The 16,183-nt window shown below is 51.9% G+C and overlaps 3 protein-coding genes across 3 annotated transcripts; 1 reads left to right on the top strand and 2 right to left on the bottom strand.

Moving 5' to 3' along the window:
- Positions 1-229: 229 nt before the first annotated feature.
- LOC100903935 (nucleoredoxin-like protein 2) lies at positions 230-2,515 on the bottom strand. The gene is made up of 4 exons (XM_003741919.2): positions 2,330-2,515; positions 1,969-2,102; positions 1,612-1,776; positions 230-678 (listed from the first exon to the last, which is right to left on the bottom strand). The coding sequence occupies exons 1-4, from the start codon at positions 2,387-2,389 to the stop codon at positions 537-539; spliced, it is 501 nt and encodes a 166-aa protein (XP_003741967.1). The 5' UTR covers positions 2,390-2,515; the 3' UTR covers positions 230-536.
- A 2,215-nt stretch (positions 2,516-4,730) lies between these two features.
- On the top strand, positions 4,731-7,835 carry Zw (glucose-6-phosphate 1-dehydrogenase Zw). The gene is made up of 10 exons (XM_018638975.1): positions 4,731-4,790; positions 4,873-4,910; positions 5,265-5,373; positions 5,497-5,717; positions 5,804-5,998; positions 6,146-6,335; positions 6,404-6,614; positions 6,684-6,889; positions 7,367-7,536; positions 7,745-7,835. The coding sequence occupies exons 1-10, from the start codon at positions 4,731-4,733 to the stop codon at positions 7,833-7,835; spliced, it is 1,491 nt and encodes a 496-aa protein (XP_018494491.1).
- Positions 7,836-8,755: 920 nt separating this feature from the next.
- Positions 8,756-14,858, bottom strand: LOC100907562 (ran-binding protein 9). The gene is made up of 9 exons (XM_018638986.1): positions 14,598-14,858; positions 14,329-14,441; positions 13,996-14,228; positions 10,364-10,432; positions 10,089-10,215; positions 9,752-9,937; positions 9,453-9,664; positions 9,237-9,348; positions 8,756-9,121 (listed from the first exon to the last, which is right to left on the bottom strand). The coding sequence occupies exons 2-9, from the start codon at positions 14,435-14,437 to the stop codon at positions 8,991-8,993; spliced, it is 1,179 nt and encodes a 392-aa protein (XP_018494502.1). The 5' UTR covers positions 14,438-14,441; positions 14,598-14,858; the 3' UTR covers positions 8,756-8,990.
- Between the last annotated feature and the right edge of the window lie 1,325 nt (positions 14,859-16,183).

Here is a 16,183-nt window from a genome sequence, read left to right on the forward strand (position 1 = left end):
CGATAGCTCCCATGCTTCATGCCATTATCCCTCGACGAGCATCCTCTCCCTCCAGAATTCACAAGACATCCACCCCCTTCCGTCCTTCCTCCCGAGACTGGGGGAAAAGAGCGCTCGATAGAAGCGCCAAAGTAGCCGTAGCTTGGGGAGAATTCCTTCCAGACCTCGATCAGGGCCATGGCCCCATGTCAGGGATCGGCTGGCTGAGAAAGAGAGTCCATATAGACTGTGATGAATCATGTTATTCAAGTTATTCCAGGCCACATGACTAGTACAAACGACGGAGATCTGGTTTCTCGTATTCACTGCATCCTTCGATGACGAACTGTGTTGATATGCGCAAGCGATGATTCTACATTCAATACGGACGGATCTAAAGCGATGGGATAGCCACCGGTCTCGTATGAAGCGCCCTTCGGATTCCCGGCAGCTCGATATCAGTGTCTGACTCGCTCGTGGATGAGGTCACCCCCGATCCTGGGGCAGAACAGGCTTCTTCTGAAAGCCTGAGCGGTCAGTGTCGCCACGGGTTTGATTCAGGAGCGGCTGACCCATTTATCCCATGCCCGCGTTCCCAGTCTGGAAATATCCTTCGTGCCCGTACGCGAGACGATCCCTGTCGAGCTCAGGATTACGAGCGACGGCACGGTATGAACCTCGAGGAACGACTGCAGTTCCCTGGAACACGGAAAGAATGAGGTCTCATGACGATTCCCTGGGTATGGGGAAAGCTTTTCACGGAAAAAGTGCCCAAGTCGCGAAGCTCTTGATTCTGCGAAAATCGCATCTTGACTTTCGCTGTAGGAAGTGGATTCGTATGCAATTCGATTATTGCTGAATTTCCTTTCGCAGTGATCTCCGACTACGACACGCGATGCTTATCTTCGAGTAGTCAGATGCTAGCCAGCTCGTAAGCCCTTCCAGACGATACAAGGGTTCGGAACAGACTCGGGCATTCCTTCCGTGGGGAGCTTTCTCAAGGAGTTTGCGTAGGCCGAGAAATGGAGTATTTTCGCGGAGGGTAGTTCGGTAGTTGATAAAACAGCTTTATCGTTATGCTCCGTAGACGGGTGGCGCGAGTTTCAAGTACTCATACCCATTATGAAGGACCGTTTAGCCTTCATACTCATCGGGGTCCTCACTAACACGGCTGATTTTAGATATTGGTAGAAGCTCGAGATTCGAATATCCAAATCGACGTATCGGAGGAGCAGATCGAGACCTCTTCACTCTTGGCTCGAAGTCATCCCGGGTTGTTTCAGATTCATCGGGAGTAGCGAGTTTGACCCGCTCTGGGAATATTTACTGGGGTCTAAGTACCGCTGACCACTGCATGGACCTGGACCCATGATAAAATTCGTTTACCACCTGAAGCGAGGACCCATAGGGACCATTTCGGAGTTTCTGTCCCTCATCCCCTCCCCTCGGGTTTTCAGCTGTCCCTCTCCTACCCAGCGCAAGCAGCTATGTCGATCGAAGCCGAAGGATCAAATCTAAGCCAGGCAAGACAATGGAAGAATTAAAAAAAGATAGACTTCGCTGACGGAGATTAATGTGATTCTCTTAGATTCGCGCTACACCTTCGCGGCGCGGCGGTAAGACAAGACTCACCGTATGGCCTGATCCGAAAATCGCAGGGAAAACCAGTTTGGGTACTTCCTGATAAATTGGAGCATTTCGCGTGAGCTCCTGTCGGAGGAAACGTAGATCACGTGCAAGTGGTGACCGGTTCGCAAGAGCGAGTCCTGAGTCTTGAACAACTGTTCACAGAAGGACCTGCGGATAAACTCGCTTCAGCCAGAGGCAGGCGGAAATTATTCGGTTTGGACTTGCTTTTTAGGAAAGATCTTTGATCATCGTTCGATCTTAGGGATACCCTTCGCTCTAGAAGACCGTTTGATTTGGTCTCTTGAAGTGTGCTCGGAATTGAGGAGAGCGAGCCGAAAATGAGATGAGCGGGGAACGTACTCGCAAATACAGCTGCGCGAGCTGCTGAAGAGCAGAGCGACGAGTGTGTCGCTCCGTTGCAATAGCTTCTCGAACTCTGTTTCCTCCCCATCTGGCGCCAGCAGCGAACGGTCCGTGAGGAAATCAGCAACCGACTAGAGAAAAGAAAAGAATCGAACCGATAATTCGGCAGTCTTTACAGCCGTGGGAGCCCTTCGCTGCCGAGAACGGGCCCGATCGTCGGCTCACAGGCAGCAGGGAAAGTGCTTCGAACGGAAAGAGGCAAGCAGAGATTTCGCCGCGAGAATGGGTGGAGGAGACGAAAACCGACCCGTAGTATGGACACATGAACTTTGCCTAGAAATATTGAGAGGATGCTCACAAGATTCCACGAGCGTCCCGATACAATACACTTGTAACAAGCGCAGAGGCGTCCTGGCATGATCGTGGAGAAGGCGCCAGCGGAGTAGTTCTTTTTAGCGTAGATTGTGAGCGTAACGCCGGAGAAGGAAGGTAACACACCGACAGCCTGACTGTCAACCAGACAACCACTCAGCTAGTCTACCCGTCAGTCGCTCGCCGTGGCCGCTTTTGATCGCTCGGCGGAGGGACAGGCTGGCTCGAAGGCCCGCGTATTCTACGTAGACTCAAGGAAGGCGCTAGACGGGATTCGGAGACGGTAGAGGTATCGTCAAGCAGTGCGAAACTAAATGTCAAGGCGGACGCCACCCATAACGTTTCGTGGGCATCGATGACCGCGACGCTCGCTGCGCTCTTGGTAAAAAGCATATTGTTTCCGACAGAGTCCATCGAGTCAGGGCTCGGTGACAACCCTGAGGGAGATCCTTCGTCTTCTCATTGGACACATTTGGGCCGATTCCAGAGCATTTTATTGTTGACATGATTCCTCCTAGCGAATTTCCCGGTGCGTCAATGTTTTGGAAACGTGACTCCGCCTAAGATGTCGATCAGAATAAAAGGCGCATTCGCGTCGAGTTTCTTTGGCCAGGATTACGCAACGTCCGGAAAGCAACGGGGTGCTCCAGCTCGGAATGGGTGAAGAAGGCCCCTCCCCCCTCGCTCCCCTTCGCTCTGGGAGAAACGGGATAAGGGAAAAGGAAATGAGTCGTGAACACTGCTGAAAATTCGGAAGATATGACCAGTCAGAAAAAGCTGCAGTTCTTCATACCAGAAGATCTCAGAAACACGGTCGAGTTCATCAATTGATCCTCCCTCTTAGCACCCCCGGGTGTAATTTGCGGATGTGTCGCCTGTCGACTCAGAACCAGGCTGCCGTATCGAATGGAATCCAAAGACTGGTCTGAGGGTATGGGCTCACAAACATTCTTTTCGCAGCTCTTCCCGAAGATTCTCGCGGTGAACGTTACAGGATTGGTAAAAGTGAAATGGTAAGAATTGTGTCTCCTGAGGGAAGGAGATTTCTCCCCGTCAGAAGGATGAAGCCTGTTCCACACGCTCCCATTCGCGGTTTTATCTCTGCGTGTTCTATCCGCTCCGGACAAGGGAATGCCCGAAGATTGTCGAACCTCCTGAGAGGGCCCGCTTGAGCTCAGCTACGCTACGCCGAAACACCGCCAGGTCTCGAGATACGCGCAATACACGATGGCGAATGTATCGGATCATTTTCCTGAGGCCCCGCCGTGAGCGTCAAAGTTTCAATCCTTTGCACGGCGATGCCAGTCGTCATTTCAGCTGCATCCGCGATCGGTGGACCTCGCTCCGGTCGCGCACTGTGTATTGCGGAAGTGATGACACGCTGCACGCATGTGTATACACGGTGCAACGTGACATAAATTTCGCGGGAACCATATGTAGAGACTGTGAGTATTGCGACAGAATACGATTCAACGAATGCCGAAGCCCTCAATTCGAAGGCGGATGCCGCGCTCTACGAGATTGTCTCAGAGACTTCGATTCATCTTCCTTGTGCGGAGCTGTGCACCGTTCCCAAAGATTTGGTGCGCGGCCTGCAAGCATTGACCGAGCGACTTCGCTCCGACGTTAATGAACGATGCCATCATTTGCGACACGAGCATTTACACCCTATTGGAGACGGCATAAACATAGGGTAGATACGGGGTGTTGCATCAGCATGAGATGCCGGAGAAATTCATCCTCAAGAGTAGCCAGTGGCTGGTCGAGGGACTCGACATGGGATCTGTGGTCTGCACGGACTCTCTATACTCCCATGATCGTCAGAGCTCCGCATTGGGACTACCCCCTCTGCATGAAGCGCCCCGGGCAACTCTTGGAGACAATTTCGCCGTGGACGCTTGAGCATACAAATAGTTTGTCAAAGCATACACAGCGAATGGTTCAGGGAAAGACGAGCGGTGTTGTCGGACCACCTTGCGACTGAATTCGCTGCCGTGCCAACTTGCATGGTCTGCTCTGGCAGTCCTGGTATCCGTGACAATGGGGAACCGGACAGCCTCGGTGCTCTATGAGCGAAACGAGCAAGGCCGTTTACTGCGTTGCCTCCAGAATAGACCCGGCGATTATCGTGCCGGATCTGGAAAGAAACAGCAAGTACAGGGGCTTGGGAATCCGACTGAAAGCATCCGCCGGAGGAAAACTCATCCTGTGCCGCTGAAGCCACCCTTCCCCGAAGAACGTTCAGTGAAGAACTCAGTAATTGACGGTCAGCCGGTTTACGTCTCTTCTAGGCAAGAGGAAAACCGAGAGATGTGAGGAAATTCAACAGAAATCGGCGCGGTCACTACCACGTTACGCTGTCTTAGCCAGCACCACATCCCGCGACCATGGAAGTCAACGGAACGAACGGCTCTGCTGCTCATAGTTTCGTCGTCTTCGGAGCGTCGGTGAGTAGAGCAATGGACCATATTGCTCATGAGTTGCTCACCCAGGATTCGAACATGTGACAGAGATTCCGACGCTTTTCAGGGCGATCTTGCGAGAAGAAAGATTTATCCCGCCCTATGGTGAGTTCTGTTTTTTGACGTTTCCACTCTGGACCAAGTTCACCGGTCGCTGAAGTGACGCCCTCAGCGTTCACACTCATTCGGCTCCGATTTTCCTGAGTGGCTGGGCAGTCCTTCCGGACTCCAACCACGACTCGAGTCGAAGCTCCAAGCTTCAGTCCGATTTATTCGGAATTCGTCGCGTTTACCCAGAAGAGACATCCGGCAGCGACTACTACTATTTTCTGTCTGCACGTTCCCGATGGATCTTTTGGAAACCATTCGATTCCGGAAAACCATATAAATGTACAGTGAGGACAATATATGAGTGGAATGAGAGAATTTCGGATCGAATTGCTTTCTCGACTCCAACAGGGCTCTCTATCGCGACGATCTCCTCCCAGAGCGGACGAGAATTGTGGGCTATGCCCGGTCGTCGTTGACGATGAAGCAGCTGGCGGAGAAAGTCCGACCGTACGTGAAGGTGAGCTTAATGTACTGGCTAGAATGAGCTCAGGCCTCCTGGGGCGCTCAAGCTCGGGTTGTCAATGCAACATCCGATCCTCGGTTGCGACACTCGTATGAATTTCCAAATTCTTCTCCCCAGTTGGGCGAACAGGACGAAGCGAAGTTTGAGAGGTTTCTCGCCGCGAACACTTATCTCCCCGGTTCATACGATCAAGCAACGGACTTCATCAATCTCAATGAACATCTGAAGAGCTTGGAAGCGAACGCTCCCTCTGTGAATAGGCTCTTTTACTTGGCGCTTCCGCCCTCAGTTTTCCAGCCAGTGTCCACATTGCTGAAACAGCAGTGCATGAGCCCATGGTGAGCTGAGCTAGCTTTTGATTTCGAATGAACCCAAAGTATCGTATAAGGGAAATTTCTGATAGGGAATCGCCCGTCTCGAGCAGCGGCTGGAATCGTGTAATCATCGAGAAACCTTTCGGACGGGACTTGGAGTCGTCCGATGCCTTGTCAAGACACCTTGCTTCGCATTTCAAAGAAGATCAGATATACAGGATTGATCACTACCTCGGCAAGGAAATGGTGCAGAACCTTATCACGCTCCGCTTCGCCAACAGGATTTTCAGTCCGACGTGGAATAGGTGAGGCGCTTCTTCTGTCCGTTCCGGGGGAAGTCAGACCGCAGGGCCTGAGCAAGCCCTTCTGAATTCCGCGGTGTACTTGTACCTCAAGCTTGAGCGAGTTGATTGCCGACAGGAATGGCGCTGAATTCGAGCCTTCGATTCCAGAGACAACATCGCGAGCGTTGTCATCTCTTTCAAAGAGGACATCGGGACCCTGGGGCGAGGTGGATATTTCGATGATTCCGGTATCATACGCGACGTCATGCAGAATCATCTGTGTCAAATGTTATCGATCGTCGCAATGGAGAAACCTGCGTCGAATCGAGCGGACGATATTCGGGACGAAAAAGTCAAGGTGGGTAATCTACGAATGAGAGGGCAAATGTGCCGAAACTTCCATGACACTCGGCGTTCCCACCCCAGGTGCTCAAGTGTATCTCGCCCATCCTCATGGAGAACTTAGTACTGGGTCAATACGTCGGCGATCCGAAAGGGCTCGGTGAAAAGAGTCAAGGCTACCTCGACGATCCGACAGTACCACGAGGCTCTTCGACTCCTACGTTTGCCACGGCTGTTTGTTACATCAACAATGAGCGTTGGGACGGCGTCCCCTTCATACTTCGTTGCGGAAAAGGTTCGTGAGCGGCACACTGACTCTTAAGAATTAGGAGAGCACTCTCTCTAAAGTCATTCTGAACTTCAGCTCTGGATGAACGTAAGGCTGAAGTGCGCATCCAGTACCGGGATGTGCCCGGTGACATTTTCGCCGGTCAAGCCAAACGGAACGAGCTCGTGATGCGAGTACAGCCCGGCGAGGCCGTATACGTCAAGTTCATGAACAAATCCCCTGGGATGTCTTTCGAGATGGAGGAAACGGAGCTGGACCTCTCCTACAACAATCGTTACAAGGTAAGCGAGAGACGAACCTTGATTCAGCGATGGTGAGCTTATAGAGGGTCGCTGGAGACAGGGCTACTTGTTGTAGGTCATTGAGCGACGGAGAAATCTATCGCGTTGAGTTCTACCCTACGAGGCGTTCCGTGACCAGTGGTCGCGATCGAAGACGCTCATGAGATGAGAGTGACTTGCGAGAGTATCGAGATTAGCGTTCACGATTTCCTCGACAAGCGGCTCGTCTGACGCAGGGTCTGATGAGACCGCGGATCTGATAGCTTCCTCCACGTGCGATTCTCCGTCAGCAGTCATCCACCGATGAGCGGGGCTCATTGCACTTATTTCCCTCTTTCTGATTACGGAGTCCCGGAAGAACAAAATATCAATACGGAACTGCCCTTCATCTTTAGCCCGGATATACTACCGGGTGTATGCGGAATCCGAACATTCGAGGTGTTCCGGAATATCTAATGAGGTTGTTGAACCATCTAGGGGAAGGTTTCGCCGGACGCTTACGAGCGCCTCCTGTTGGACGTTTTCCTTGGGAATCAGACGAGTTTCGTACGCAGCGAGGAGCTAGCCGAAGCCTGGCGCATATTCACCCCTATACTGCACATCATCGAACGGGGTCAGACGAAGCCCATCCCATATGTTTTCGGCAGGTAAGGAGGAGTTTTCCAACGTAAAAGGGCTCCAGAAGGTATGCCAACGCCTACAATACCCGAATCCTGGGCGTATGCGATGCTGTGAAATATGAGGCTCGACGGTGACTTGGCTTACAAGCTCGACCATATATCGCTTTGATATAATTACCCATTTATCCTTTGGCCATTGGTGTCATCCGTGTGGAACTAAGGGAACCATTTTCAGTCGCGGTCCCCGAGAATCCGACCTCCTGATGAGTTCGAAAGGCTTCAACTACTACGGGACTTATCGTTGGAACCAGGGCACTGATGTTTGAGCCGACCGAGCCTACCGGCATCGTACTGGTCGAGGACGCTTCCACGCTCTAAACCCAGCACGCAGCGAGCCTCAGTACTTCCATCCCATTCGACGATGAGCACCCCGTGCCGCGTTCAATTGCCTTCGTCATTCAAACCATCGTACCTGATCAATGGTCCGCCAACAAAGGTTCCGTATCCCCGCGGCGTGAAACGATATGGGTCGCTCGCTGCCGCCAGGCCGTTAATCAATAACAATCGTTGAATAAATTCACGACATTTCCGAAAAACTTGGGAAGCTCGGTCTCCTCTCTTCATTTGCCTCCGCTGAGATGGTCTATCTCGTCGTGTACCTTTTCGCCTAGATTCAATCTTGAAGATTGCAGTCCCGGCGAGAGGAGAGGCAGATCAATCCCGATCCAAATCGCAGGTGGTCTGAATGATGTATATTTCTTCTGATGTCGAGAGCCCCCCTCCCCTCCACGACCCATGGACTCACAGTGCGAATCGGAGCTTTCCTCGAGCGGCACTCCGGCGGGGCCCCGACGAGCTCCCTAATCTTGGATTTGGATTGGGACCCCGTCGCCCTTCTCAGATCCGGATCAAGGCTAGGGCACCAGCGATTGGGAATGTCTCCGCTTCCCGAATCGGCTCCCATGCGAGGACGTGATTGTGGTATCCATCGGAGAGTGAGAATATTAGGGGATTACAAGTTCTCGAGCTCATCGAGCAAACTTCGAAGTGCATGCGGTCCAGGTCAGGGAAACAAACTGGTCTCCATGCGGGGCTGAGAGGCTTGTCATCCACGTGATCAAAGCCTACCATTCATGCTAGAGCGCGGTCGGTGAATGGTTTTTTTTTCCTCTCCCGCCGTCTCCGAAATCTGACGATAACGCGCGACACAAAAAAGTATCAATAAGCTTACTTTGGAATTTTCCTGCATAAGGAGTTTATTCTTGAAATATGTTATGAAGACATCGACGAAGAGAGATTGAGACCTCAAGATTCTTCGGCTTTCCGGAAACCTAGCAGCGTTGCTTCAGTATGCATGACCTCTAGAGGCGCTCGAGATGATCCTATCAGAGGAGGAAGAGTCTTCATACCGTAGTCCGCATCGGATCGCGTGGCAGCGGGCAGAATGCGGGTCGAGTCAGCAAATGGATCGAAATTCCCCTCTATTCGAGGATAGAGTTCAAGTCTGCGAATGCTGCAGCTCCGAGTCCATTCCTGGCCATCAGTTTCAGAAGTTGTTTACAATGGGCGAATGCGATCTCCAGCGGAGGCCTCCGAGACAAACCTAGAGACTCTGAAAATACGTGAAAGTGTCATCAATGAGCGGAAATATCGGATTAAGACCGTGGGCAGTCGCTTCTATCGTCGGAGACCAAGGAAATACGATAAGATCGAGGACAAATCCATACCGAGAATCGCGCTGTTCAATGCCGCATACACCGGTTCGCGCTCTGTCGGAGACAACAGATGTGACACGGGACACTTAGTCGGATCGGGGTAAGCCAAGAGAGCACACGCGCTCTGAAAATGCCGGCGATATTTTAGCGCTTCACCTCTCGCTCCATCTATTTACAATCCCTCTGTGAAATCGCGGGGAACGGATCGCCAGGCAGAAGAGGACTCACGAATCTTATCCTCCTCAGCTTCCCGCTAGGGTCTTTCAGACTTTTCTCTAGCTCGCAAAGCTCGGTTCCAAAGTTGACGATTCTCTCCAAGGTGACATCTTGACCCGGAACGGATGGCTCGTCGTCGTTTACAATGTCCTCCACTTCCATACTCTCCGTCTCATCCATATTCAACGAGGACGAGTCTCCATCAGCGTTTGTTGAGCAACCAGCTACGGAAAAAGTTCCCGCGTGAGACAATGAGGACTCAGAGTCCGCGGAAAGCGACAGGCTTCCTCCTGCGTTGGGCGGGGGCTTACATTCATTGGATAGAGATCCCCTGGCTTCGTTTCTGATCGGCGAAATCTGTATGATCATCTCAACAAACTGGCGGCATTTGAGCTCGAAAAGTAACTCCCGGTTCCTCTCCAGCAGCGACGGGTAATATTTCCGTGTGAGCTCGATGGCCTCGACGATTCGCCCTGACAGAATTAAGCGTTGAATTTCTGTGAGGGAGAAGACCCAATTATTAGTGAGCGTATGTTTGCGCGAGCAGGAGACGGTGCAGCCGAAGCCGGGAACCGCGGCTGATAGCGAGAGAGACGATAAAGTCAGGCGATATTTCTCCTCACTCGCGCGATTGTTCCCCAAACTCACCTTGTCTGTGGCTCACAGATTCCAGCGATTCCTTGAATGTCTGATCGGTGGATTTCGCGAAAGCTTCTGCAGTCTCCGAGTACCCATGGTGCAACAAATACGAGAGGGTTACGCTGTGGAGCGTTCTCTGGGGAAAAGACAAGAAAGGAGGATGAAGAATTAGAAAACATCTGACATCTGACTCGATAAACGATTCACTGCGACCAGAACTCGCTTTCCCCACCCCCTGAATTTATGAGTTTTCGAATAGATTTCGGATCCTAGATTATGCATACCTGGAAATCGCCTTGTGCGTCTCGGGCGGGCAAGTGTTCAATGGTACTCATGGTACGTCTTCTGAGATCCTGGCAGAGAGAAGACGTCGTACTAGGAATGCTTCGGATCTTTGCCATAACTTCGTTCACTTCTATTCGAATGCAAGGGGTGCTCTCGGCGCCTTCAACGGAATATCCCAAATACAGACGATCGATGCCGACGTTTACCCTCCTCTCCCAGGGCCGAGTTTGAAGATATATGTACATACACACATGTATACGAAACTTGGAGCTGTCACGCCGCGGATCAAGCGGCGCAGAACATCTTCAAAATGCGCAGTTCTCGGATCCGGATCGGAACTTATCGGTGAGCCTAATGGCATTGATTGTGTGTGTGTGTGTGTGTGTTTGGATGGATTGTATGTTGTATGATCCCGAATGACAACTCATGGAATCTCCGCGTTCGAGGAGAAATCAGAGGAACATCTCATCGAGGCTGGGCAGCAGCTACGGGAATCGCTCAAATTCGGCAGTCTCGAGATCGCTGCGAGAAATTCACAGCATAACTATGTATATTGCCCAGCGGCAAAGGCGAAGTTATCCATATCCTTCAGGGAGCTTGGATCGACGGATGGAGGGCTGAGCATCCGCTCGATTCCGAAATCGCGCTTGTTTTTTCCGTTGTGAAGAGGAACCCCGGAAAGGCTTTATTTCGTTTTTCGAAATCGTCTCCGAATGTCAAGGAGAATAGCATGCGGATATTGAGCAATTATAACTCCCCAAAATTTCCATTGGCGGCGCTTTTGGAGATGCCCATAATCATGCGTTGTCGTCATTCTCGACAGCGCTATCATCGCCGCTTTCTCCATCCGATCTCCCTCTCTGATCCTCCGAGACCGTATCGGCTAGATCAGGGGTTCTCAACCTTTTTTGCCCTGCGGAACCCTTATTATTGGTTTCGGACTCTATCTTTCCAAATTTTCCCCTTAATCACCTCAAAACCTTCGACCACGATCGCATGAAGTGTCCTGCATGCATTAGAGCTTAGAAAATTCATTCCAATTTGATAAAATGAATAAAAGTCTGAGCAGCCGAGCAGGGGCTCGCGGAACCCAGGTTGAGAACCGCTGGGCTAGATGACCAGTTTCACTCGACTTTCGTTGCGGGATGCTTGCCTCGACAAATGACTTCAGCGAGGAGTCCTCTTGAGCCTACCTCCATGCACGCCTTAGCCGGATGGTTAGCGCGTGCGACGCATAGAGCGTGGGCCGTGGCGACGCCGCGCTCGCAATGGCATGGTCTTCGGCGAGGTCCCGGGTTCGATACCCGACAACGGCCGATTCGTCTTGTTGGGAAATTGAGGTTTCTTATTGGAAAGTCCGATGTACATACAAATCGATACCGCGGGAGGAAGCGGAAGCGTTCGACTCAGCCATCCCTCCCGCGGCTTCTTTGCTAATAGCAAGAAGAATCATCAATTATAAGAAACCTCCTCATTCTAATTGACGATTCGACTCGGATCTCTTTCGAGAACGACTCCGGGTCCAGAATCGGGGAGATATTCGAAGTCACCCTGCCCGCGAATGATAGCACTGAGCTCAATCGCCGAAATAGACCGCTCTTTGCGATCAGTAAAGATCGATTCGGACTAATTGTTCGAAAAGATCCCGACACTCGGTGGGGCGTTCAGCAGCTCATCAGGAAGAGGTGCAAGCTCATCGGAGAGGATCCAGAGAAGTATAGAAAGGAGGTCGCGAGCAGTGTCGGGAGAGACTCGGAGCTATATCCAAAATTTCAAACCCTATAAAGTAAACCAGTTCCAGAGTTCTCTGTCCATCCTCGACGCTCGTGCCAGGGACCTCTCGGAAGTTCAATCCAAGGATTCGTGGTCGATTCTCGCCCGAAGTCGTCAGATATGGCCGAATTCAGTAAAGTTGTGAGGGATTCGTGTCGATGTCCCGTCATCAAGAGGTGGCTGGGAATCCCACGCGCAGCTGACGAAGAATGGATAGGCACACCTCTCCGGACGGTCAGGGCTGAAGGACCGACCCGTCGAGAAACATCGAGGGGGGAGAGAGAGTCCGTTGCACCACAGCCGGGGGCTCCAGCAGCGCCTCTGAATGATCTGTACACTGTGAGATAGCGAGGACCCTCGACCCATGGGTATTGTGTGACAGGCTCTCCTCTACATGACTGTGGACACTGTCACGCCTGGAAAGACCCTTCGTCGTGACCAGCTCAGGAGGAGTCGCCTATACCGCCCTCGGTCACGAGCGGACCGGTCGGAAACGCGTCGCATCTGTCGAAAATTCAAGACGAGTCGCAAATAAAATGGGAGCATTCCTCAATCGCCGTGTAGTCAGTCTATGTTCCCCAGTAGAAAGGAAAGGTCCACGACTTCTGTCGCCACCTTCTGATTTCATCAGCCCTAGGTACTGCATAGCCGAGCGGGTGTAGTTCCACGACTCACGCAGTCGCCGATCAGTACCGAAAGTATCATCTCCCCCCCCCCTTCCGAGTGACAGAGAAAGGAAAACGCCGCTAATCACTCATCTTGTGCCTTCTCGATGTGAACGTACCATCAGCTTGTACGTGTCAGCTCTGTACGAAGAATACAGAGCTGACAGAGCTGGGGGAAATCGAAAAGTTGTCTGCGAGGATGTCTCGCGACGAGTTTTTGGGAGAATAGGTCGGCTCCCAACAATCAGACGATTCGCTTTTCAATTTCAAACTTCATTCGCTTGACCACCCTGGCGCCATGCTGAATCAGATCGAATTCTATTCTCCGTATCGCCGCCCAGAAGTCTCACTCAGTCTGCGGTCGAATACGGAGCCCGGAATCGAGCTTTGTGTGGTCTCCGGTGCGCTGACTGAATAAACATAGGTCGTCGTCTCTGAGAACTCTCCTTCCTCTAGAACTACCGCTTCAAAGAGCTCGGGTGCCTCAGTCCCCTGCTCGAGATGAAGGTAAACTGACACCCTGAGGCGAGTAGGCCTTCAGGGACTCTCCCAAAAGCCCGGGGTTGGAGTCAGCGGATTCGTGTATGTATAGCACGGAAAAGCATCCCCGACTTATCCACTTGGTCGCGTTATACCGACATGCTTCCCCGTAACGAGAGCACTCCCATGAGTCCCATTATCGCTGCTCTTCTTATGGGGCCTCTCGACTCTCATGGCATGGTCGGAAACTACACTCCATTGATGTCGCTTGTAGACTGACGAAATGAACTGAGCAAGTCGTCCTCAGATGTAGCCGACGCCTCCACCCCCTTGGCGCTGAGCCGGAATCGGACCGAACCATCATGTCGTTTTCTCAGCCACCGCGAAAATCAGTTCGAGTCCCATTCCTCAAGTAGAGCCCGTTGGATGCCGTCGGAGTTCCAAAACCGGTTCTCCGATCTTTAGTTCCCTGGTGCTGCGGATTTCCGATCCGCAAACTCAGCGCAATCTCTGAGCGGCCTTTATTTTGCAACGAAACGCTCGATGGATTGACGTAACAAGCTTCTCTGCCCGCTACAGAGGTAGCCGAACGATGGAAGATCATGCGATCGCTAGCACGATTGTGATACGCGGCTCCACAACTTGTCGATCCCTAGATACCGCGAGGCTCCAATACTTTAGGGATCACTGCCGCGTATATTGGCAGAACTCACCTCGATCATCGATTCGATATCGAACATGAAAGGCTGGTGGCCGAAATTGGCATCCACGACTTCTCCCGGGGTTTGCAACCCGACAGTCGGATATAGATTCGGAGGCAAATTGGGGAAAGCGATTCCTAGGTTCTGACCATTTTTAGTGTAGAAACAACTATTGTCCAACATATTCACTCCACAACCAATGACGTCACCAGTTGTGAACGTGGGCCCATAGGGTTGTCCTGAGCCTGGAATCAGAATCTGCCCGTGAGCTCGCAACCCTCAAACTGAGCCGGGATCGAGAGTAGCCCAACTAAATTGGAAAGCTCCATGTCGAGACTGACGAACCTGACGCGCAGAACGCATTGCCGTCATCTCCATGATAGCCAAACGAATGCTTATCCCATCCCGGCAGTCGGTTCATATTGACTCCTTGTGCGGAGAGCCCTATTCCCATGTACCTGTAAGATATATCCCTCGGAATGAGTGGTCAGTATTCCAGCAAGGAAATTGCGACGCATGAGGAGATATTGAAACCTTCATCCTAGAGAGCTGAGACCCCCTGAACTGAGGGACGTTGCTCGTTCTACGTCGCGACTCCCGGCGAACGGACTCACCCATCTCGGCCCTTAGACACGATTTTCACTTCGAAGTAGTAAATCCCGCAGGAGGCAGGTATCGGATGTGTTGCCCTAACGCTGGCAGCGTCTCTCTGTTGGCTTCTGCCCACACCTAGAAGGAAAAAGGGCTCGGTAGAACGGAAACTAGACTTGGGGAAACACCAGACATCGAACCATCCGTGGTAGGGCTGATCACGTCGCCTTGATGAGCGATAACATTTGAAACAAGCTTGCCAGCGGTCTGGGTCGAAGTTGGGGGCAGATAGCATCTCGGCGGCGCAGCGCAGCTTTCTACGCAGATGCAAATCCATCATTCTTGCACTTTTGTTTCCCGGGGATGAGCGCCCCGGAGCGCACCCACACTCCATACCGAGAAGAACGCGGGGAATCGGACCGATCAGAGATCTCGACTTCACTCCCCTTCGCATACTTGGATCCGACATCCGACCCACTTCTCCGGAGCTTCATCTGACTTCTCAGGTGGATGTTTCTGCACCATTCGAGGCCACGCTCCCGATACGAAGGAACCGCACTGCGAAATGAGAAAATTACAAAGCGCATATGGGAGAGTTTGACGTACCTTTGTAGTGAACTCGGAGATTGTTCCGTGAAAGGCTGATGACCGTAAACTTTTCCTTCGGACTCCATGCCCGAGGTAAAGGAGTTTCTGACTCGTCCACAGCGGGGTAGAGCCGCTTCAAGCGATCCTGAATATCCTTGTTCTTAGTTTCCATGGATGCTCCCAGCCCTTCCGAGCAGAGAAGTGAGCGCAATGAAGTAAGAGCGATGTCCGATTGTCGCTGATGATCACAAGTTGTCTCGTACGAGCTGACACACAGCGAGGATTGTTCTAAGCGGTTGCCCCCGTGAATCGATCGTCCCCTTGGGTTCGTGGGACTCCAGCGCAACAAGATGCATTACCACAAGCTTCGAGAGATTCAGGTACCCCCTATTGGTTTAGAATATGGCTTTTGCCAAAACCTACGGTCTGCGATATCTCACAGAAAGAAACAGCTGAGAGTTCTGTTTAAACCAAGAGCGTTGTATTTTACCTGCTGTCTCCAGAGGTAGAACACAACGACCAAGAGCTTGAAAGTTTAAAGCGGTCAACCGAAATACAGTGGGTTTCATTTCGAGTCCCCAAGGAATTCCTCGCTTTCCCCCGGAGGAATGAAGAAGACAATCGGACATTCGAACTCACAGGAAGTAGTAATCTGATGAATGACGGACTCCTAGAGATCACCAAGGCCGTTCACTCGACACAAACGGTCGCCGAAGGCTGTTCGATCTATACAGTCGGATGAGCTGAACTCTCCGAGCCGTCTCGCCTTCCGGCTGTCATACAGCGTTTCGATGTAAGCGGCAGAGGGCAAAGCGAAAGCATGAATCTGGGAGCTATGACACGCCATGCCCCACCTGGAAGCCCAGGAGGCGAGCTCATGAGAGCATTCAGTTCCTCCTAGAGATGGACAGGCTCATCGATGAGTCAATTGTCCAATGAAATCCCGGGCATTCGCACCTGAATATGCGCATCTGCTTGCATGCGGATCATAGCATGGATCAGGCTCCAAGGGCGTTTGAAG

Source organism: Galendromus occidentalis, unplaced genomic scaffold, assembly GCF_000255335.2.
Source record: "Galendromus occidentalis unplaced genomic scaffold, Mocc_1.1 scf7180000077231, whole genome shotgun sequence".
NCBI lineage: Eukaryota > Metazoa > Arthropoda > Arachnida > Mesostigmata > Phytoseiidae > Galendromus > Galendromus occidentalis.

Excerpts from the sequence above, each read along its gene's own strand:
- LOC100907562 (XM_018638986.1), bottom strand. The coding sequence starts at position 14,437 with ATGGGAATAGGGCTCTCCGCACAAGGAGTCAATATGAACCGACTGCCG. Across the intron at positions 10,216-10,363 it reads ACGCACAAGGCGATTTCCAG|AGAACGCTCCACAGCGTAAC; the intron begins GTATGCATAATC and ends TCTTTTCCCCAG. Across the intron at positions 9,122-9,236 it reads ATTGAACAGCGCGATTCTCG|AGTCTCTAGGTTTGTCTCGG; the intron begins GTATGGATTTGT and ends ACGTATTTTCAG.
- LOC100903935 (XM_003741919.2), bottom strand. The coding sequence starts at position 2,389 with ATGCCAGGACGCCTCTGCGCTTGTTACAAGTGTATTGTATCGGGACGC. Across the intron at positions 1,777-1,968 it reads TCGCGCAGCTGTATTTGCGA|GTCCTTCTGTGAACAGTTGT; the intron begins GTACGTTCCCCG and ends GTTTATCCGCAG. Across the intron at positions 679-1,611 it reads TTTTCGGATCAGGCCATACG|GGAACTGCAGTCGTTCCTCG; the intron begins GTGAGTCTTGTC and ends TCCGTGTTCCAG.
- Zw (XM_018638975.1), top strand. The coding sequence starts at position 4,731 with ATGGAAGTCAACGGAACGAACGGCTCTGCTGCTCATAGTTTCGTCGTC. Across the intron at positions 6,890-7,366 it reads CCTACAACAATCGTTACAAG|GGGAAGGTTTCGCCGGACGC; the intron begins GTAAGCGAGAGA and ends TGAACCATCTAG. Across the intron at positions 7,537-7,744 it reads ATCCCATATGTTTTCGGCAG|TCGCGGTCCCCGAGAATCCG; the intron begins GTAAGGAGGAGT and ends AACCATTTTCAG.